General features: G+C 38.4%; 1 protein-coding gene across 2 annotated transcripts in view; it reads right to left on the bottom strand.

Moving 5' to 3' along the window:
- Positions 1–4,195: 4,195 nt before the first annotated feature.
- ITFG1 (integrin alpha FG-GAP repeat containing 1) overlaps positions 4,196–22,638 on the bottom strand; it is a 63,595-nt gene continuing 45,152 nt past the window's right edge. Inside the window, exons 11-14 of one of the 2 annotated variants that reach the window (XM_061347098.1) lie at positions 21,919–21,962; positions 20,372–20,450; positions 7,548–7,672; positions 4,196–4,331 (exon numbers count right to left, since the gene is read on the bottom strand). In XM_061347098.1, the coding sequence (XP_061203082.1) occupies positions 4,245–4,331; positions 7,548–7,672; positions 20,372–20,450; positions 21,919–21,962 (335 nt within the window). In that variant the 3' untranslated portion in view covers positions 4,196–4,244. The remainder of the gene's footprint in view (positions 4,332–7,547; positions 7,673–20,371; positions 20,451–21,918; positions 21,963–22,638) is intronic. The other variant, XM_061347097.1, reaches the window with a different exon arrangement.

Here is a 22,638-nt window from a genome sequence, read left to right as displayed (position 1 = left end):
TCACACAATGTTTATGTATGATAGCAACTCCATTGGATTAACTATGGATTTTACTTCATGCTGTGGCAGCAGCAGTTGTCAGTGAAGTTTAAGGTGTATCAGTCTGGCTTTTTGGAAGTGATTATCAATGTCAGTAGTATTCTGAATGTCAAAAATGGAATGTGAAGAAGGGAGTGCCATACTCTTTCCTACATTGAAATGCTTGTCACATTTGACAAAATTTTGTAGTCTCACTTAGAAGGCAGTTTTCACTCCGTTTTTTGTATGCTTCCTGCAAAATTACTACTTCAAATTTGACAGTAACCGATACTCTGAGGAATCTATCAAAACTTCTCTAGCAGTGTTATCATCCATTGAGTAGTCTTCACATGACTACCATCAAGACCACAAAGCCAGTTATGAAGAATGAGAGCATAGGAGTATCAAGGTCCTTAGCTAATGTAGCAGACTATATTTGCTGTAAGATGAATAATGGTTTAAATTCTTCCTCAATTTCTATTTAATTTGATGTATCAAAACTAAAAACTAAAAATGGATCCCAAATTTCTAAGGAATGACAGAGAAACATACTATCCTTAAATCCTGCAGTTATTTAAACAACACAATACTTGGCTGGCAGATGAATTTGTAACAACTATTGTAGACAAAGGGGCTCCTATTACCATTTATCTGCAGAGGTCAAAGTATATGTTTTATTTTAACTGCTGAATAAAACACTGCATTTTACAGACAGATAAAACCTCTGGGGGAAAAGAAGACATTGCAACAGCCAGTACATTTCCCCTTCCTTTCTTTGCTACAGATCTACAGCTCTAGAGATCTGTAAAGGAAATAAGCATCTATGCAGAGCAGTATTTTTATAAGACTAGCGAGAGAGGCAGTAAACGATGAACAAGATCAGGGACACAGAATTTTGGAGTTTAACTCCCAGTTATGTCAGTGATACACAATACAGCCTTGGTTAAGAGTCTTATTTGTTCTGTACCTCAACCATTCCTTCTAAAAACTGTGAAGGTTAAAATCAATAGGAAGGCACTGGAAAATTACAGGAATTAACAAATGTTTATATGGTAGTCTGAAAATACACACAATTTATCCAAATATTTATGCCTACTTTGACCAAGATGCAGCTGTTGGAAATGTGTTTATAATACAACCAATACACCATTTCATTCACATACACCTAATGGGATTTAAAATGGCTCAGAAAGCACTCTGGGCTGAGTGCTTCTTTATATCACAATACATGAACTATTATATGAAGAATTGTTTTAAACATTGACATTGAATTTCCATTTCTCCAGATGGCATTAGATACAGTTAATCCTTCCCCAGCTCGAAGTCCAAGTATTTTTTCTGCTATTGTTGCTTAAGATTTGCTAGAAATGGAGTTAAACCCAGCCAGTGTACAGTCCTAGCTATCAGTTAGCAATGCTTCCTTGATACAGTAGGATATGCTAAGGACAGTCAGTGGAAGTTTGCTCTTCTTTGCTTTGTGTATTTTATTCCAGCTTTTCTATTATTTGGAGACTGTATTTAATACTTTGAAGAGTAAAGACTGACAGACAGCATTTAAATGTGCAAAGCCTATGTGAATGTTTAACAAGGTCATTTTATTTCCACAAGCACAAAATAACAAACAGTTCTACCATGTCAAATTGTGCAGTAATTTTATTTGACAGATTATGGCTTGGATACACAGTAGCATTTATTGGCAATTTTGCCAGTTGGATATGATGGAGAACTGAGCATAGTCAAGAAAAATGGGAACCATTTCTTTTGTGAAATGAAAGGCCCCATTCAAAATGCTTCTTCAAATCAATGGATTTTTATCCACTGCATGTATAATTCAGACACACAGAGGAAAGCAGCCAGTATGTACATGATTGACTTCGTATACAGTTTTGAATGATGACGTCAATACAATCAGCAAAGACAGATACAGAAAAAGAGACATTTTCCTTATTTTTAAATTACTAGCAGAACTCAAGATAAGTAAACTGATTTCATGTTCCATTTTCCAAAACAGCACCCCTTAAAACTCTGCATAATAGAAAGCTTAGATATGAAACAAAAATATATCATTTACTTGGGAATAATAGCTTAATGGCAAAAATTCATCCATGTTGTCTTCATTCCCCTTTTTAAGTGTCTTAGAGCTTAAATAAAAACAATTCCAGTTTTAAAGCTTGCAGTAAATTCTGACTCAATAAGTAAACATTTTTAGGGAATTAATGCAGTCTGTGTCAGAAACTATACTGTAGAAAAATATGCAAAAAACCAACATACAAGACTGTAAAATTTTAGGAAGTGTTAAATAGTACAGAAAATACAGAAAAGAATCTAGTATTCTTTTACTAGAATAAAAGTAAAAGTGTAATATGCCAATTTATTTATTTTTCTTGCCAGTGTAATATGCCAATTACAGCCAGGATGGAAACACAGACACCAATTAAGGCTATAGCTGTTAGCAGCACAATGTTACTTGGGGTCAGATACAGCTTGGCACTCTATGGAAGAAGAAAATCCAAGGAAACATTAATACCCTTCACCAGGAAGCAGAAAACAGATTTAACTTAAAAAGATCATAGAATCATATAATAGTTAGGGTTGGAAAGGACCTTAATATCATCAAGTTCCAACCCCTCTGCTATGGCCAGGGACACCTCGTACTAAACCATGTCACCCAAGGCTCTGTCTGACCTGGCCTTGAACACCACCAGGGATGGAGCATTCACAACTTCCCTGGGCAACCCATTCCCAGTGTGAGACAGACAACAACTTGGGCTACAGGAACTACTGGCTATACTTAAAAGACTGAAGCTTAATGGTTTTTCTTACTTGAAAATATATGGCTTAATATAATTATTTTCAGGTAATGCTATGTCTAAATTCAGTTTAACTTTCCAGGAAACCTATGGATATCCTCAGGGACTGACTTTTTTTTTTTTTCTCATTAGGAGATTTATCTCCTGCCCCTGCCCAGGACAAAGTAAAAGATGCAGCAGAATCTCCCACAAAACTGCCTGGGGCTTGGGGAAAGGGAGCAGCAGGGTGAAGTAAGCCTGTAAGATCTGTTGTTTTCTGCAGGCAAGAAGCTCCTCTTGGACAGGCTATGGAGCTCAGCTGGTTGGGCATTGCTCAGTCTGAGTTTACCAGAGACAATGGCAGTTGTAGGCAAAATAACCAGTTGATTGTGGCAGGAGAATGCTGGAAAGCAAAAAACCTAAGCGCTTGAAGGGCTTCTGGAAGTCATCCCTTGAATGTTTTGGGGTCCTGTGGCTCATCTAACACCCTTTCTGTACTACAGGCTTCCCGTCAAGGGAAAGCTGTCAGCAGGAGGCCATGTATCAGTGTCAAAGAAACTGTACATTTATAAAGGTTTATTATGAAATCTGATTCCTTCTTGGGATTCTCTCCTCTGCTTTTGTAGTGTCCATAAACTTCACAGGAAAGCAAAAATAATTTAAGGATAAAATGACAGGAAATCTTTTGCATAACACATACCCTTAAATACCTCAAGACTATAACTAAATTTTCTTCATCTGGCAGATGCTATTCCTGTCATTCTTAATTAGCAGCTTAAGCAGCATATCACTTCTCAACTGTTATCTGTCCTATAGTAAAATTAACTGCTGAAACAGATGTCAGAATATTTCTGCATGATAAATGCAACTGAACTCGGTAATACATCAAGTGGCAAAAAGTAGCTGGAATATCTGACTAATGGAGAAGACAGAAACATGCTCTCTTTCTGGGACAAACATTTTAATTGCAAAGTGAATTCCGTGTTTAAGCTCTTGTGTAACTGACCCATTCACTTTTTCTTAAAGTATTAATGCCTTTGTCAACAAATACTGTGTTCAGAATAGCTGAACTGAATGTTTTATATGCAACCAGAAAGAAATCGCTTGTTTGGTGAAACAGAAGTGCTTGCTTAGATCATTACCACACTTGCAATTTGTCAAAAGAATGTTGGTAAATTTAGCAAATATTTTACTATTTACAGGAGTTGAGCTGGTAATATTCTGATCTCTCATGGGCACTACCTAAGCAGCTGTGTAAATACCTGAGAAGTATTCTGCCTAGCCTCTGAGGAAACTACATCCACAGAACTGGCCGCCACCACTGTTCTTAAATTTCCTTGCTCTACAAGAGACTGGTTTTAATCCTACTACACATACTGCCTGAAGTAAACTCTGTATTAATGTGATTTTTTTGAAGTGCAAAACAAAATGATGAAGTTACCTTCGAGGAACATTATGAAGATAGGGAATGACTACAAGCTGGGAGTTTGGTATGATAGCTGTCCATTCATGTTTTCTTGCAGACTGAAAGAAAAACAAAGGCTATGTCAATTCATAACGAAACAATATATTTAAAAGCAAAGGAATTCTCTGTTGAAACACGCAAAAGGAGTGTTCTGGCTTTGGCTGGGATTGAGCTAGTTTTGCTCATAGCTGCTGGTATGGACTGTGTTTTGGATTTGTGCTGAAACCGTGCTGACAATCTAGCGGTGGTTTGTTGACCACTGAGCAGTGCTCACAAAGCCATGGCCTTTTCTGCCTCTTACCAGCCAGCGAGGAGGCTGGAGCTGGGGTTACTCAGTCAGGATGGCTGGCCCTCACAGGGATGTTCCACACCATGTGCTGTCATGCTCAGCATATAGAGCTGGAGGAATAAGGAAGGGACTGATCACTGCCTGGGTTGGGCTGGGCATTGGTCAGAGAGTGGTGGGCAACTGTACTGTGCATTACTTGTCTTTCTGAAGTGTTATTCCTGTTATTTCATTACTTTTATTATAATAATATTTTACTTTATTTCAATTATTGGGCTGTTCTTATCTCAACCCATGGGTTTTCCCTTTTCCTGGTTCACCTCCCCATTCCAGCAGTGGGGGGAATGAGCAAGCAGCTGTGTGGTACTTAGTTGTGGGATGGGGTTAAACATGACAAGGAAAACACACACAAAAAACCCCAATCCAGTTTTTTTTTCCATCTTTTTATTTTAAATATAAGTGATTATTCCCTTGTGTTTGTATAAGCCTTTTATTCGGAAAGCTCCAAAGTGCTTAAAAAAACAAAGTAAAATAAAGTACAAAGCAACAACATAATAGCAAAAGACGAAAAGAACCAATTCTAAAAAGGAGGCAGGCAAAGCAATTATCCAAATCAGAATTTGGCCAGGATGCTAATTTGAATGCCTTGCTTTTTAAAGCTGTACCATCAGATCTTTAAAGACTGAAAATTACTAGGACCCTACTTTTATGTTTCATCTGAAGGTTAGATAATCAGAGTAATCTCTATCTCCCACCATATTGATCCTGGTTTTATAACTGAGGTAGAGAGGATTATGTAAGTTTACAGGCTGGCCAGGTCAATCCCAGGCAAGTTTTACAGCTGAGACCACAATAACTGGATCTTCAGATCTAATACACATTTACCAAATAAGCAAGCACTAGATATCTATACTAACATTTACAGACAAATTCAGTTATCTTTTGTTTTAGCTTCAGAACTTACACACTCTACAAGAACCAAGCACACAAGTTTTTTTCTGACTAACATTTTTTCTGTATTCAAACTACTACTTTTGATGTATTGTGTACAGTTCTGGTGTCCTTAGCATAAAAAGAACATGGAACTGTTGGAACAAGTCCAGAGAAGGGCCACAAGGATGATCAGGGGGCTGGAACATCTCCCATACAAAGACCAGCTAAGAAAGTTGGGGCTGTTCAGCCTGGAGAAGAGAAGGCTGCTGGGGACCTGACAGCAGCCTTCCAGTATCTGAAGGGGGCCTATAGGGATGCTGGGGAGGGACTCTTCATCAGGGACTGGAGTGGTAGGACAAGGGGTAACGGGTTCGAACTTAAACAGGGGAAGTTTAGATTAAATATAAGGAAGAAGTTCTTTACTGTGAGAGTGGTGAGGCACTGGAATGGGTTGCGCAAGGAAGTTGTGAATGCTCCATCCCTGGCAGTGTTCAAGGCCAGGTTGGACAGAGCCTTGGGTGACATGGTTTAGAATCATAGAATAGTTAGGGTTGGAAAGGACCTTAAGATCATCCAGTTCCAACCCCCCTGCCATGGGCAGGGACACTTCACACTAAACCACATCCTTGTTGGCCTTGTTTAACGCAAGGTGTCCCTGCCCATAGCAGAGGGGCTGGAACTAGATTATCTTAAGGTCCTTTCCAACTTTAACTATTCTATGATTCTGTGATGGCTTTCTATGATGGGGCTATGGAACTGATGATAGGGGCAGAGCAGTTGACATCATCTGCCTGGACTTCTGTAAAGTGTTTGGCACTGTCCCGCACGACATCCTTGTCGCTAAACTAAAGGGACATTAATTTGATGTGGATAGACCAGACTGTGGATAAAGAATTGGCTGGATGGCTGCACACAAGGAGGTGTGGTCAACAGCTCAGTGTCCACATGGAGACTGGTAACAGGTGGTGTCACTGAGGAGTCGATTTTGGGACCCATTCTGTTCAACATCTTTGTCAGTGACATGGGATTGAGTACACCCTGAGCAAGTTTGCAAACAACACTAAGCTGGAGGGAAGGGATGGGAACAATGGGGACCTTGAGATGTCTGAGAGGTAGCCAGTGCCAAACTCATGAAGTGCAACAAACCCAAGTGCAAGGTACTGCATCTGGGTCAGGGAAATCCCAGGCACAGCTACAGGTTGGGCAGAGAAGAGATTTAGAGCAGCCCCGCGGAGAAGGACTTGGGGTGTTGGTCCACGAGAAACTGAACATGAGACGGCTTCAGTGTGCACTTGCAGCTCAGAAACCAACTGTGTGCTGGGCTGCACGAAAAGAAGCGTGACTAGCAGATTGAAGGAGCTGATCCTGCCCCTCTACTATGCTCTCGTGAGACTCTACTTTGAGTAATGTGTGCAAGTTCTGCTGTCCTCAACATAATGAGGACATGGAGCTGTTAAAGCAAGTCCAGTGGAGGGCCATGATGTCGATAAGGGGGCTGGAGCACCTCACATACAAATACCAGCTAAGAAAGCTGGGGCTGTTCAGCCTGGAGAAAAGAAGATGCATGGAAACCTCATAGCAGCCTTCCAGTATCTGAAGGGGGACTATAAGGATGTTGGGGAGGAACTCTTCATCAGGGACTTTAGTGCTAGGACACGGGGTAATGGGTTCAAACTTAAAACAGGGGAAGTTCAGGTTAGATACAAAGAAGATCTTTACTGTGAGGGTGGTGAGGTGCTGGCACAGGTTGCCCAAAGAAGTGGTAAATACTCCATTGCTGGTAATGTTCAAGGCTAGGTTGGACAGAGCCTTGGGAAGCATGGTCTTGTGAGGTGTTCCTGTCTGTGGCAGAGGGGTTGGAAATAGATGATCGTTAAGGTTCTTTCCAACCCTAACTATTCTATGATTCTATGAATATCCTTGCTTCTGGAAGGAAAATAAAAAAGGAAAACAGAAAAAAAGTCCCTAGCAGTACTTCTATCCAAAGTCTGTCAAGAAAGGTAACACCATATACATTGACAATTGTAGTATTGACAATCATTAAATCTCAACTGACCTTTTCTCCTAAAGGACGAGGAATGCCAACATACAAATGGTCGAGGAAATTAGTACTACGTCCCAAGCCTAGTACGTTGTATGGCAGCTGCAGAGCATAATGTGCTGACTGGCTAAGCTGTCCAGCTGAAATAAAATTAGAAAAGAAGTCCAAATAGGTATTTTGTGGGGAAAAAAAAAGTAACCCTGAAACCATTAACTTTCTGCATGTATACATTCAGAATCAGTCATGAAAAAAATTAAAAAATATTAATCAACTGCATGATTATTTAATTCTTAAAGGTTCAGTCCCACATTTCCAAAACTTCTTGTGCCACTCACTTGGAGAATAGCTTGAATGCTTTAAGTTTCTAGGTAAGATGATTCTTTCAAGCAACATTTCCATGTTAAACTGAATCTAGACTACTGTCCTGGGTTCAGCAGTAGCAGTCATTTTTCTCCTTCTTAGTAGCTGGTGCAGTGCTGTGTTTTTGACTTTCAGGCTCGGAACAACACCGATAACACCAATGGTTTTACTTGTTTCCAAGTAATGTTTACTCTGACCAAGGACTTTCTGAGTCTCATGCTCTGCCAGGGAGGAGGGGAAGCCAGGAAAAAGCAGAGACAGCACACCTGACCCAAACTAACCAAAGAGGTATTCCACACCACAGCACGTCATGCCCAGTATATAAACTGGGGGCAGTTACCCGGAAGGGCCAGATCACTGCTAGGGCCGGGCTGGGTATCGGTCGGCGGGTGGTGAGCAGTTGTATTCTCTTCCCTTGTTATTTGCCTTATCATTATTATTATTGGTGGCAGAAGTAGTGGTTTGTGTTATACCTTAGTTACTGGACTGTTCTTATCCCAACCCATGGGAGTTACATTCTTTTGATTCTCCTCCCCATCCCTCTGGGAGCAGGGAGAGGAAGGAGGAGTGGAGTGAGCGAGCGGCTGCATGGTTCTGAGTTACCAGCTAGGCTTAAACCACAAGGTTCTTTGGGGGGTGTGGCCAAGTGCCTGAATCACGCAGCGATCTAGCCCTTCTGGGTAACTGCCCCCAGTTTATATACCGGGCATGACGTGCTGTGGTAAGGAATACCTCTTTGGCTAGTTTGGGTCAGGTGTGCTGTTTCTGCTTCCTCCCAGCTTCCCCTCCTCCCTGGCAAAGCATGAGATTCAGAAGTCCTTGCTCAGAGTAAACATTACTGAGCAACAACTAAAACCATCGGTGTTATCAGCACTGTTCCCAGGCTGAAAGTGAAAAGCACAGCACTGCACCAGCTACTAAGAAGGAGAAAAATGACAGCTGCTGCTGAACGCAGGACAACTATTTTTTACAGGTTGAGAAGAAATCAGCTATCTGCATTTGTTTTTATTTGAAATAGTGCCAAGTCTTTTGCCCTACTGATTTACAATCTCATACTCAATATGTGAAAGTTCACTTTATTCTTGGTCTTAATCAGTAACTGCTGATTTTTACTGTGTCACAAAATAAGCTTAGTAAATTTGTATGAACCAATTCTTACATAATAAATTGATTAAACGAAAGCAGGATTACAGTGATTGTAAGGTAGGCGCCAGTAAGAGCATGTGATTATAACTAATTAAAATAGAGACTGTAGGGGAAAAGTAACACTCTATGTTTCCTGAAAAGGCAGCAGGGAAACAGATAGCTGGAACAGACAGTGTTGCAGCTATCAACAGGCTTGCTAACATCCCCTTTCCAAGATACCTGATTTGTCCATTTAAACAAAAATTTTTGTAATCTTCTAATTTCTGTAAAACTGATTCAGATCCTATGACGATTCTTTGTTCATTGTCTAAAAAGCTTCTTAGGAAGTGATTCAGATTTTGGAAGCAGGAATAATATCAGCACCTCATAAGCACCACGATGAATTTAGCCCTTCACCAGGTTAACAGAAATGAGTGTGAAGGACACTTGACAAGCAAAAGCAGGTTTATGTGATCAGCAGAAACAGTTTTTCACAGAGACATGATGTAGTCTGTATTTTTAAAGTGTTGAAATTTATCTCTGCTTTGACACCTAACATGCCTCAATTGGAAAGTGTAAGCTAAGTGACAAAACATAATAAAATGTGAATTAAAGAACACAAATTCACAAGCACCTTCTTATGAAGACAGGCTGAGAAAGTTGGGGCTGTTCAACCTGGAGAAGAGAACGCTGCAGGGAGACCTCATAGCAGTCTTCTAGTATCTGAAAGGGGCCTATAAGGATGCTGGAGGGACTCTTTATCAGGGACAGGACAAGGGGTAACGGGTTCAAACTTAAACAGGGGAAGCTTAAATTGGCTATAAGGAGGAAGTTCTTTACTGTGAGCATGGTGAGGCACTTGAGTGGGTTGCCCAAGGAAGCTGTGAATGCTCCATCCCTGGCAGTGTTTTCAAGGCCAGGTTGGACAGAGCCTTGGGTGACATGGTTTAGTGCAAGATGTCCCTGGCCATAGCAGAGGGGTTGGAACTAGATGATCTTAAGGTCCTTTCCAACCCTAACTATTCTATGATTCTGTGAATTTATAATTGATTTACAGACAATTCCTTACTACCTCACCACACTTTCTTCCAAGGCTGAAAGACAAGATCTGAAAAATCAGCCTGATACAGTTACCTTTTTATTAAGCTAAAATGCTTTTAGCAGAAATAAATAGAGTCTTCTGAAAGATTAGGCATATTTTAGATTTACTTTTTCCCCATGCAGAACCATATAAAAAGCAAGAAAATGTGGAACTAATTAAATAGGATTTGTCTTTTCAGTCCTCTGTTGTCAGGTCAAGGTGCACTGCGTATGTTGTTAGGTGAATTCCTAGATTATGGACTCTGTGCCAGAAAGCATTAACTCAGCAGCTTTCTCTCCAAAAAAAAGGTATTTTGTCCAGTAAGCTGAGATAACAGTATAGATCTTGAGTCTGTCCCCACTTTTTGACTTGCCTTTCCTTACATGATTGTGGCTAAACTCCTTAATCTTTAAGTCTCAGTTTCCAGCTCTAATTCGAGAATTACTCAAATTTGAATGCACTGGTTATCAGTATAAAATTAGCAAGGAGCAAAGGTACGTTTATTACATGACTTGGTTATACAACCAAACAAGGTATGTGTTACTTGATCATGCTAGAACATAATAAAGAATTAAAAAAAAATATTCTTTCACTTTTGCTGCATTCTGAAGAACTTCTCCCAAAAGAACAAGGTACTGCTGTAACATTTAACATTGAAAAGCTTTCAGAAGGACTTTTGAGCGAAACATTTAGCATGATGAGAAGACTGCAACTGAGATCTTCCCTTTTCTTTCATCATACAAATGAAATGTATGAATTTCAACTAAATTAAATGAAACAAAAGGAAGTGTAATACACTGTGTGCAATCAGCCTTAAAGAAGTCAGATAGTGCAGCTAGAATTCTTAAAAGCATTGAATAATTTTATGGCTACTCACACTGCTTCTTCTGTTAGTACACAAGTTAGTAGTTATCTACAAAGATAAAGATAATGAAATCATGTGCTTCAGAATGTAAATAGATCATTTGCAAAAGTCAGAGAGAATGTTTTCTGCTACATCACAGGCAGAAAATGTGCACGTATCTTTTTTATTTGCTTTTACAATTGGGAAATGTTAGTTAAGCAGGATGATAGTGTATAGAACACTCTAGTTTACTTTAAGGCTGGCTACAAATATGAGATCTCTGGGACTACTTCTTGCTTTACTCCTTGTACATCAATCATAAATTCTGTCTGAGGGCTACTCAAATGTTCCACTTGGAATTGCAAACAAGTAATTAAGAATGACAAATGTTCACCTGAGAAACATAAAAACCCAGAGCAAACTTAAAAATAAAAGGAGGCATTACAGAGAGTACTGTCAACAGTTGTCATATTTGAAGTTCTCAGTCATGGGTAATTAATTTACTTATGAAACTATTTCAACTTTAACTGAAATAGCAACTTTAGCAATTTGCCCTGTTGTAAAACTATCGTGAAGAGTTTTCTGCTTGATCTAAAAAGATTTGAAAATACCATTCTATCTTCAAGAAGGAAGATGGGGTTTATTTCTTATACTAAGATTGTTCTTTAAGCTTTTGGAAGTCTATGCAAGCAAGATGGAGAAACTGGCTGTTGCTCGTTTGTTTTGCTTCATTAGTAGAACTGGAATTAAAAAGCCTTCTCCTGTCCATGCTATACATACTACCTTTTAACACTACTTTTAAGACTATTTAATGCTATGTCTTCTGTATTACACTTCTTGTTTCAAAAAAAGTTATTGGGAAGCACCCAGGTATCTTGGGCTATGATACTGGGTATAGTACCTGCACTGAGCTCTGCAGGCAGGGAGGGTGCTAAACTTTAACTTGGTACGTGAATGAGAGGGCTGGGGCAGCTCTGCTCTGGAGCCAGGCTGAGAGAGCTGGGCTTGTTCAGCCTGGAGAAGAGAAGGCTCCTTAAGGGGAGACTTCAGAGCAGCTCCAGTGCCTAAAGGGGCTGGAGGAAACCTGGAGAGGGGCTTTGGACAAGGGCCTGGAAGGACAGATGAAAGGGCAAATGGCTTGAACCTGCCCGAGTGGAGACTGAGATGAGCTCTTAGGCAGAAGCTCTTCCCTGTGAGGGTGCTGAGGCGCTGGCACAGGGCGCCCAGAGAAGCTGTGGCTGCCCCATCCCTGGCAGTGCTCAAGGCCAGGCTGGACATGGGGGCTTGGAGCAAGCTGCTCCAGTGGAAGGGGTCCCTGCCTATGGCAGGGGTTGGAACCAGATGAGCTTTAAAGTCCCTTCAACCCAAACCGCTCTTGGATTCTAGGATTAGTTACACACTAATGGTTAACGGTTGGACCAGATGATCCTTGAGGTCCCTTCCAACCTGGTGTTCTATGTTACTTGTTTACGGTATAGGTTTCATTTTTATTTTTGCTTTAAATTGTTAAGTCACTAAGTTTACTGCTTCAAAAACCTTAGGCAGAATAAAGAACCTCAACAGTTTAAGACATGGTTTTCAGTGGTTTCACCCTTTCAGAGACCAAATTTTTGAGAAATAGCCCATACACTGGGCAGCCAAACCTCACAGAATTTTGCAGAGTTTGATATTCAGGACTCATTCTGAACGCCTCTGAATCAATCATCTCCTTACTTTTGAAGTCTGGCATATAAAACTTGAAGCAGTACACATCACTAACTTTTTGAAAGCCTTGACTAAGAAACAGAATTATATGCTGTCTATAGCACATACAGTACTTGTTCTTTTTATTTAATTAAAGCATGACCCTTCTATTTCTTTTACATTGATGTAAGCTTGCTGAAAGTTTAAGAGTAGCCCACTCGGCCCTGGTTTAAACTGGAATGTCAGCAGTTTATTTCAGGTAGAATAAGTCTGTAAATGAAGGCAGTTTACCTTTATGAAGGGAAAAGGATTGCATTTCCATGTAGGAACAATGTTTTCTATTGTTTCTTTAAGCAGAATTGATAATGTGTGATATGGGATTTATGATCAGTCTAGTTGAACCAATAAATACATTCACAACACTGATACTGTTCAGTCAGTTTAAATAAGCTTATGTTGTGGAATAACAGAACAGAACATACAAAATCATTACACAGAGTCGAAAAACTAATGGAAACTGATTACAAACTTGTGGTCTCCTAAAGCACTATTTTTTTTTTAATTATGCTTTTCTTAACAAAGTATCAATTACATTTAAATAGTTGGTTAAAGCCATTCAGATTATTTAAAAATACAGTAGTATTATTTAGGCTTTCAAAAGTCCCCCAAATTCATTTTGTTAAAGGACTGAATAGTTAAATGTATTTTCATGAATAAAAATGTTGTGTCATTTCTCCCAGTTGCTAATCATTTTGCAAAATGATGCATTTATCAGAAGATTTAGTATGTTCACCAAAGTAGTAACTGAAGATATTTGTGGAATAAACCAAATCTATCAGAGTTAGAAAATACAGCAAGGTGTTGCTTTGCTTTACACACACATTCTTTGTACCTGTTGACAATGTAGGCAGCTCTTCTGGTAAAAAATGTTTCACTGTGTAAAACACAGGATCTGAGTTGTAGCCACTAGTCTCAGATTTGTATCTAAGTTCTTCTGTACCATCATCTACCTTAATACTGAGGTCAATGCATGAATAACTACTTTTTATAGATACAAATGCTTCCTAGAAAACCTGAAAATTATTCCAAAAAGCTACCTGCAGAAGTTGCATGAGTTGCTGTGTAGCTGTAACCAACATGCCTGCAACAGCTGGAGTTGCAGAAGCCAGTTCAAGAGCTGGGTGACATTTCACATTGAACATGCCTCACTCAAGCAGCACCACTACAGTGCTATTTACTTTACAGCGATTACTGATATTGTGCTATATTGCATACGGATGTGTTTCCGCATGTTTTGAAGCTGGCAGCTCCTTAATTTATTTGAAAATATGCCAGAGAGAGTTACTGCAAAAGAAAGGGAAATTACAACTAACAGTAATGAAATACCCATGTAATATGCATAGGAATGTACAAAGCAGCTTTCAGAAGGAAAAACAAAATCCCAGCTCCTCCAAACTTGAAAGCTTGGAGAATATGATTCCTTTGGCTTTAGTTGAAAGCTTTACTTCAGTTGCCTTGTTATCACCCTTAGAGTTGTCTAATTTGTTGTTAGTTGAAATTTGAATGGTTGAAGTTTGATAATACTGCATGCAACATTACCAGATCACACTATTTTTCTAAACAAGAGTTACACAGAACACACTAGCAAGGTATTCCCACCTATAGCAACTAGAAAACCCCTTTTAACAAAATGCAGCTATTCAAATATTAAATTATTCCAGCTTGTTTCATGAATATGTTCTTCTGCCTATATAGCAGAATTCTACATAATGAATCTTGAATAGTCAAATGGCTATTAAAATTAAGCTTATTTTGCTTCTGTCTAGTGCATACTGCAGTGTTTATTTTTAAATTCATTAGTATAATAGCTGCTAGACATTTGTGTTCACCTCACAATCCAATTTAGCTTCACAGTATGAGAATTCAATGCAGCATCAGGGAAGAGTAAGCAGCTTTCAAAAAACCAGAGGGCACAAATTCACAGTATGTGAAAGGTCATTCTGCCATGGAAGGCTTAAAACAAAACAAAGCAAAACCAGCAAAATGAAAGAGCTCTGAAGTAGCAGTTTCAAAGGTTATCATTAATACATAAAGCTTCAGTCATACAGATGCTTAGACAAGTAATGATTTGATCCATATAAGCCATTCAATGGATCTATTCTTATGATATACTACACCTACTTATGGATGTTCATCTTAGAGTAAACCTTAAACTTTTATTGTTTTGCAGTTCAGGGCCCACAGGATTAATATATATGGTAGACACAAACTGCAACTATGGTCCTATTTATTTCAAAATCTATCAGCATATTTTTACTTTAAGAAAATTAAGAATGCCTGTAGCACAGGCTGAAATACAGCAGATATTCCCCCTTTCTAAGCTGAAGGGGAAAAGTGAAACAATACTTCAACCTGAAGCTCCAGCCAGGCTCAGCCTGGTTTGTACAATCACAACAGTTCATCTGGTACATCCAAGCCATGTGGTACGTAAAAAAACCTGGATGCGGACACACTGAGCAAAATAACAGCCTTCCCCATGGCCTTAACACAGAGATGGCAAAATGGAGCTGCGAGTGTTCATGCCTCAGGCTTCTCCACATGCCAAGGGGACAGGCAGCACTACTGTGATTACGGCAACGCACAGCTACCAGTCTTACCCTTCTGTCTGCCTGTGCAAACAGGCAGGCTTCCAGGCTAGGAATTCCTACAGAGAGAAAGAGAAGCTATTGGAGGGTTAAGATGTTACACAGAAAAGGGAGAAAGCTAGCAGGAAGACAGAAAAAATTGAGTTATGAAAGGAAAGAGGTATCAGAAGGAAAACCAGGGTGAAAAAATGATGATGGCTAAAGGCAGCCTGATGTTCATAGTATGAAGTCTCTACAGGACTACCCTGTTATTTGACTTGGTCAGCCCTTGACCAGACAACACTGCGATAACAAATATAAAATGCCTGTCTTGTGCTGGTGCTACAATATGAAACTGCCCCTGTGCACGTTCTGAAGACATTTCAGTGAATTATCAGCTGCTCCATATTAAATTTAAAATATATGATCTTATTTAAGCTGTTCTGGGTCCACAAGGACATTAGTTCTAAGAAAACCAGTCTGTGCTATTGGTAATAAAATAAACTAGGTAGGTAGCCTTCTAAAAAAACACAAAGGATATTGAGGTGCTGGGGTGGGAATGTTCAGATAGTGAAGGGCCTGGAGCACAAGTCTCATGAGAAAGAGCTGAGGGAACTGCGGGGGTTTGGTCTGCAGAAGAAAAAAGGCTTAGGTGAGACCTTACTCTACAAGTACCTAAAAGGAGGCTGTACTGAGGTGGAGTTGGTCTTTTCTCACAATTTACAAGTGGTAGAACAAGAGGAAATGGCCTCAAGCTGCACCAGGGGAGATTTAGACTGGATGTTAGAACAGTTTCTTCCCTCAAACAGTTGTCAGGCTGCCCAGGGCAGTGATGAAATCACCATCCCTGGAGTTCTTAAAAAAAACCACCCCATGTAGATGAGGCCCTTATTAGCATGGTTTAGTGGTGGCCTTGCCAGTGCTGGGGGAATGGTTGAACTTGATCTTAAAGGTCTTCTCCAACCTAGTCGATTCTATGACTCCGCGATTACTGGGACCCTGCATTTTAGCCAAGGTTACAACTGTTAATAGAGCTCTATAGCTGTCAGAATATTACTAGAAGTTTCATAGAAGCCAATAAAAGCCTGGAAATGCACACGTAGAGCTGAAAATCCAGGTTGACAAGCATTCTTAACTGTAGGGTCTCCTTAAAATAACAACTCCAAAAGGAATGGGGAGTGCAGGAGGCAGATAGCAGGAAATGGATCACACAGCATGACTTCAAACTTGAGTTTGTGTGCTTCTCCTAGATTTACAGCTGGCCCATATCTGATCTCAAGCATAGAATTCCCTAAACATTTGAAGAAGCTGTTGCAATTGAATTTACTCTTGGAGAGAATAGGTCTATGGACATGTTAACTGCAGATGTAAGACCCAGTACTTCTCAATTCTAATGCTCATTCTGGCAGTTACTATTCCTTGTAGCTAATTTTACATTTCTTGTAAGATTACAAGTGAATTGAGCAATGTGAAAGTAACAGCACAGAATGTGATAATTATTATTCTGCTATCTTTTAAGAACATAGTGGAGTGTTAATAGAAGGGAAAATAACAATGCTTTAAAAAACCCCTTGTAATTATGCAAATTTCCAGTACTTAAGGCTTGGCAGATCAGAGAACCTTACAGTGAATGAGGTAAGGACAGCCATATGTGCCTTTGTAGTTTACTCTCTGCACAAATGTTGCATACATGAAAGATACCAGAACTAAAGACCTGTAGAATTAGGAAGATCAGAAGGATGGTGGACATTTCTTTTGAGTATGGCTGATTTTAGTGCAGGCCTAAAAGGAAAACTTAGGGTGATTGGACAGTTTGGTTTTAGTGGTCCAGCCTACACCTGCTGTCCTGCTAAGACCAACGGTAAAGACAACAAACAGCGTAAGTTGATGTGGGCAGGGGAAAGGAATAGTAAGCATTATTTTCATTAGAAAAATCCTATGTTATTATTCACCTTAATTCTTGGAAAAGAGACTTAAAAAAAATCTGATTATCAACCATCAGATTATCACACGATTTATTTTATAGAATTAAAAGCTTCAAATACACATACGGTTTGTCCATGATATTATATAAGGAATGCAAATAAGTTGATGAGAATTAGTTTTAAAATAGTATTTTCATGCCATACTTTTGAAAACTTCAATGAGGAAAAGATGGTTTTTAGGTTTATACATGGCTCAAAAATGTATGTGGGTTTGGTATTGCCCACCAGTAGACATACAAAATGTGGCTTGAAGTATTTCTTGATAGTCAAATAGAATATGATTCTGATGTAGCAGACTGTTTTTCAAGATAATTAGGCCTGTAATTTTAGTTAGAACATGTACTGAATTTTACAATTAGCACTTGTGAAAGAATCAAGTTTAGATACAAACAATATATCTGTTTCAGATAACGTGACTTTGAAAAGTTCTTGCAGAATTATACAGACTCAAAAAAAAATCTATTAACATATTACAGTTGAGACAGTGATCAAAGACAGTATTACGAAATTCCCTGTAGCAATACTATTAGGGTCATAAATGCACTTGGAATTCATTACTGTAATTTCCAAATGCCAGAACAGGAAAGGAAATTCATCACGATTGGACTCTGTTAGGTTCTTATAGTAAATATGGTAGCAATGAAGATGAATGGTACTTAGCAGCATTAAATCATATTTGATAGCTGTTTCTTAGAGTAAATTTTTAAAACATCGCATTTCTAAAAGCACTATGAAAGCACTACCCATCCCCCTGAAGAACTCTGCAAAACAACCCATGAAAAACCCAGGCCCTAAAGATAATGGTTAATAAAAACATTTTTGTTCTTGGAAGAGAGAACTGGGAAACAGAAGCTCTGTGCATTCTTTCATGACACAGAGGTCTGTAGTTGGAAGAACATTATTTTGTCATTGATTATTTTACAAGTTTGCTTAAATAGTAAGTGCCAAAAGGTTAAATATACACAAAACAAAAAGGTCTAAACTTATATTTCCTCAAAGTGGGGTTTAGAATCAGTTTAGACTGCTGTGAGTTATTTAACAGGTATTCTGCACTTGAAATCCCACAAATCGATTATTTTGTCATCTTCTGATTAAAATGATGCCAATGTATAAAAAGCAAATTTATTTTAAAAAGCAGCATGCAACGTATCATTCAGCTATGCTAAATTTCAGTCTTCTACAGTAACCGTATATATCCCAAATCTAAATATTTTTAAAAATCTGATAATAGAAATTTTGTTGTTTTGTTTGTTTACTTTACATATAACCATTTTATAGCACTTTCTTAAATAAGAAAAAAAGTCAGTTTGATGGTTTTACTAATGTGTTTCTTCTCTTAGATAAGCCCCATCTTTTTTGTTACTTAGGCAGTTACTCGTAAGTACTTTGTATTCTGCAGTAACATAGGTATTAGGGGCCAGAAATAACAAAACAGCAGCATACTGAAGTAAGCTTCCCATCCATATGAATCCAGGCTTTTGAGGTTGGAGAAAGATCCTGTGAAGGCCTTTACTGGTGTCTTCTGACATGGTTAACAAGATTGGACTGCACCATGACTTGGCTGACAAAGCTTGCAAGCCTTCATCTTGGTAACTGGCAATGAGGAGAGATGCCAGTTGTTACCCACCAGAGCCGGCTGCCTAAGGGTGTGGGTTCAATCCTCTAAGGGATCACAATGTAACTAGAAATCTTGTCATGGGAACTTAAGTAAACATGTAAGCTCTTTTTTAATTTAGCTTATGCAGAAAACCTTCAGACTGCTGAAGCTGAGTATACAGTTGGCAGGACAATTAAGTTTATTAAAATTAATTTGTGCAATAACTAGGAAAAATACTTTGCATTTTCCTGTTAGCATTAGTTTTTTTCTGATTAAAATGTAGGCGAATGTTTTCAAGCTTCAAAACCCATATTTCAGCATGTACAAATACAGAAGTAATACAGAATATCAGGTTTGTGTTTCGTAACATCTTTCTTTTTTCTAGGGTGGAATTAACAGTTCTCAGCACAGTATTCAACGTGAGAGCATTATCACTGATTGAGGACCTTAACATGTTAGCAATTTGCTTCCTAAATTATTGCTATTCTTTAAATTAGTGTTATATGGAATACAGTTTTCCCAGAGACCTATGAGAATCTTCCACTAAATCTGAGTTCAATTAGAAAAAAGACTTGAGTGACAGATGAAGATGACTGCCACTATTGAGCTCAAGTCAGAATGGCATAACTTACAGACATGCATACTCCAACCAGCTTTTCGCTTAAGAGTTTGGGATGTTTTTCCTTAAGAAGTGAGTCCATTATGTTCCTAAGTTTACCAGTCATACATTAGACCAACAGACTACTTAGTCACCTGTGTCTTCTAGGAACCACTAGTAAAACCCCAGAAAGCAGCATAAACCCTAGGATATTCTAACATTAGACACTGCTTGAATTATGGCCTAATGGTTCTTTTTGTACCCTTTTCTGTAAACTGTGGCATCTGCAACATCTCATGCAATTAAACCTCTAGTTAGGCTAGAGGTTGCATGTAGCACTGCTGCTTTCCATTTATTTTGATCCTGTTACCTTAATGATTTTTGATACCTTGCAGTTCCTGTGTTACGTGAAAGGATGCAGCCATTCCCTCTATCTTCCTCATGTTACTCATGATTTTATAGATGCCTGTTAGCCTGCCAGCTATAGTGAACAACTTCAGAAAAATACATCTTGTGTTTACTAAATACTATGTTGATTCTTTTTCATGTGGCTACAAGATTTTATTTAGGTATTTGAGGCCATTGCTATTTCTTAGTATGTAATTACTAAGTAACCAATAGAAAAAGTAAGTCATTAGGATCTTAAGCTATTTTACAAACTGATGATGTACCCAATGATTTTTCAGATTGGGTAAGATAAAGCCAACCGTTCAAACTCAAGTTGCATGAGACAGAAGAAAATATAATGCAATTGTACGGTTTCTAATACGCAATTGGTAAAGAAAGAAGAGGAAGTTAGGGAGTTTTAGCCTTGTAAACTGAATACACAATTCAAAACCAGTCCCATTTCACTCTGTAAACTTCTTCCCAACTCTTTAGGTTGCTGACATGCATATATAGACAGACCATGCCATGTGCATTCTCACTGTGAGACTATCTTACCTGACCCATTTTTCAGGTATCCATTTGCATCTACAGTAGTGTACATAATGTAAGGACCAGGCTGATTAACACCGAAAGGCTACATGGGGAAAGAAAAAAACAAACAAAACAAGAAAAAAACCCAACAGGATAGGTGAAGTTTTAGGAATGGAGAAAGCTATATTAAAGCTATAGTAATAAAATCATAAGCCAAAGAAAAATGCTTCTAGATTAATGATTTCCTTTTGATATGGATAATTTAAAATTTTTGGAACCATTCTGGTCAGAGCATTATATGGAAATTCATTTTCACCCTACGGCTAATTAGTTGGCTAAGTAATACTCAGTTTCTCATGAAGAAAGCAATACTATTCAGTCCTCTGGCAAAAGGTTTAATGTTTCTTTGGAAGTTATAACTAAAATGAAAAAAACTAAAAATTCAAAGACATAATTGCATGTTCTGAAAAAGCATAACACATTTCATACGGCATGAGAGAATGCACTATCCTGATGGTGTTTCTGTAATGAAAAATATTATACAAATTCAAAATTTTGTTACTATTTAGCCGTTTTTTACTTAATTCATGCAAGCGGCTGAATAATTACTTGTCGAGTACCAATATCTATTTTAAGCAAATCTCTTGAGGGAGAAAATGCACTTAAACATCAAAGTACAGTTATGAGGAAAAAATAAAAAAATGAAAAAAGAAATCAAAGGGAGCTGTGGATTATGAGTGATAAACTATAACAAACACACCTAAGAAAAACAGAAGAGGGAACAAATATCTGCTATGGTCTGGAAGGCAAGGAATGAGGGAGAGCTTTCCTTTTTTTTTTTTTTAAATGCTCAATTGAAGCTGATATTAAAGCATCAAATTCAGAAAAGATCTTTCAAATGAATTACAGAAAGAACACTAAAAGAAGAGATGATAACACGTTTCACACCATGCGTCCAAAAATAGTAAGTTCTAAACCATCAGGATAAGTGATAATGATGAGAGATGGCATCAAAGCCTGAAAAATCATGATTAGAATGGAATGTATGGCAACTGCAAAGATGATGTTAATGCATATCTACGGAAGATGGTTAAATAAGGTGAAAAGTGGGTGGTTGGTTGTTAGTTTTGTATGTTTTTTTTTTAAATCATTATTTTTGCACCAAGTTGCTGATTTTGGCCATGATGTACATTATGTTACTTTCTGTCAGAGAACTTCTACTACAGTGGAGGCAATAGTGTTTCAATGAACTTGATAATGAAACTTTCACCACCATCTCTTCTGAGGATTTGCTTTTTAAACCCTCTCTTTAGTTTTGTGCTTAAGCTAATAATAGTATCAACTGTCCTTACTATTTTATATCAGAAATTAAACTCTGTCTTGAAGTAGGCTTGAAGAAAAAGTAGGTTCATTTGAAGCAGGTTTTGTATTTTCAAGTCAAAACTGAATTTCGTATTTTTGCAGAGCTGTAGAGCTAACACTATCTTTGATTCCTCTAAGTTCCATTTTTAGGCAACTTTCCCAGTGAAATTTGAAACTAAACAGTCATGCAAAGGTATAGTTACACTTACTGTTATTTTCCGAGGACAGTCATTAGAACAGAGGCCACTGAGAACTGGAAAAACAAAAAGTAAACTTGTAGTTTGCAAGTTTACAAGCCATCCTATAAGCACTACCTCTGAATCAGTTAAAGTGTAGTAATAGGGTCAAGTATCCATTAAAACACACAAAGAAAATAAATATCTCTATATGACTTACGCTAATTTAGGTTAGATATTCGAAGGAAGTTCTTCCCTGAGAGGGTGCCCTCAGCACCTGCTGGCACAGGCTACCCAGAGAAGCTGTGGCTGCCCCATCCCTGACAGTGTTCAAGGCCAGGCTGAACAGGGCTCGGAGCAACCTGATTTAGTGGAAGGTATCCCTGATTATGGCAGGGGGTTGGACAAGAATAAACTTTAAGGTCCCTTCCAACCAAAACCATTTGTGATACTATAATAAATTTCCCAATCTGTTTGAAGCATATTTCTTTGCAGACATTAATCAGCTAATCACTGTTTTATCATATCTCACTGGTTAACCACCTTCACAAGGAGAGATTTGCCAGTTAAATTCCAAATGAAAACAGTTTTTTAAATAGTGGACTATACATTTTATTCATTCTTCATTTCCAACTATTTAAAAATACTGGCAGAGATTCAGCTTTACTGTTTTAACTGCTAAAAAGGGAAAGGCTTTTCCTTCTATAAAAGGGATAGTTTTACAACTTGTTTTAAAGCATTCAAAAAACCTGT

This window comes from Neopsephotus bourkii, unplaced genomic scaffold (assembly GCF_033783945.1).
Source record: "Neopsephotus bourkii isolate Nb327-2 ecotype Australia unplaced genomic scaffold, CSIRO-AGI_Nbou_v1 NB_297, whole genome shotgun sequence".
NCBI classification, from domain to species: Eukaryota; Metazoa; Chordata; class Aves; order Psittaciformes; family Psittacidae; genus Neopsephotus; species Neopsephotus bourkii.
The sequence above is the reverse complement of the archived record's forward strand: the minus strand, read 5'-3'. Positions and strand labels throughout refer to the sequence as shown.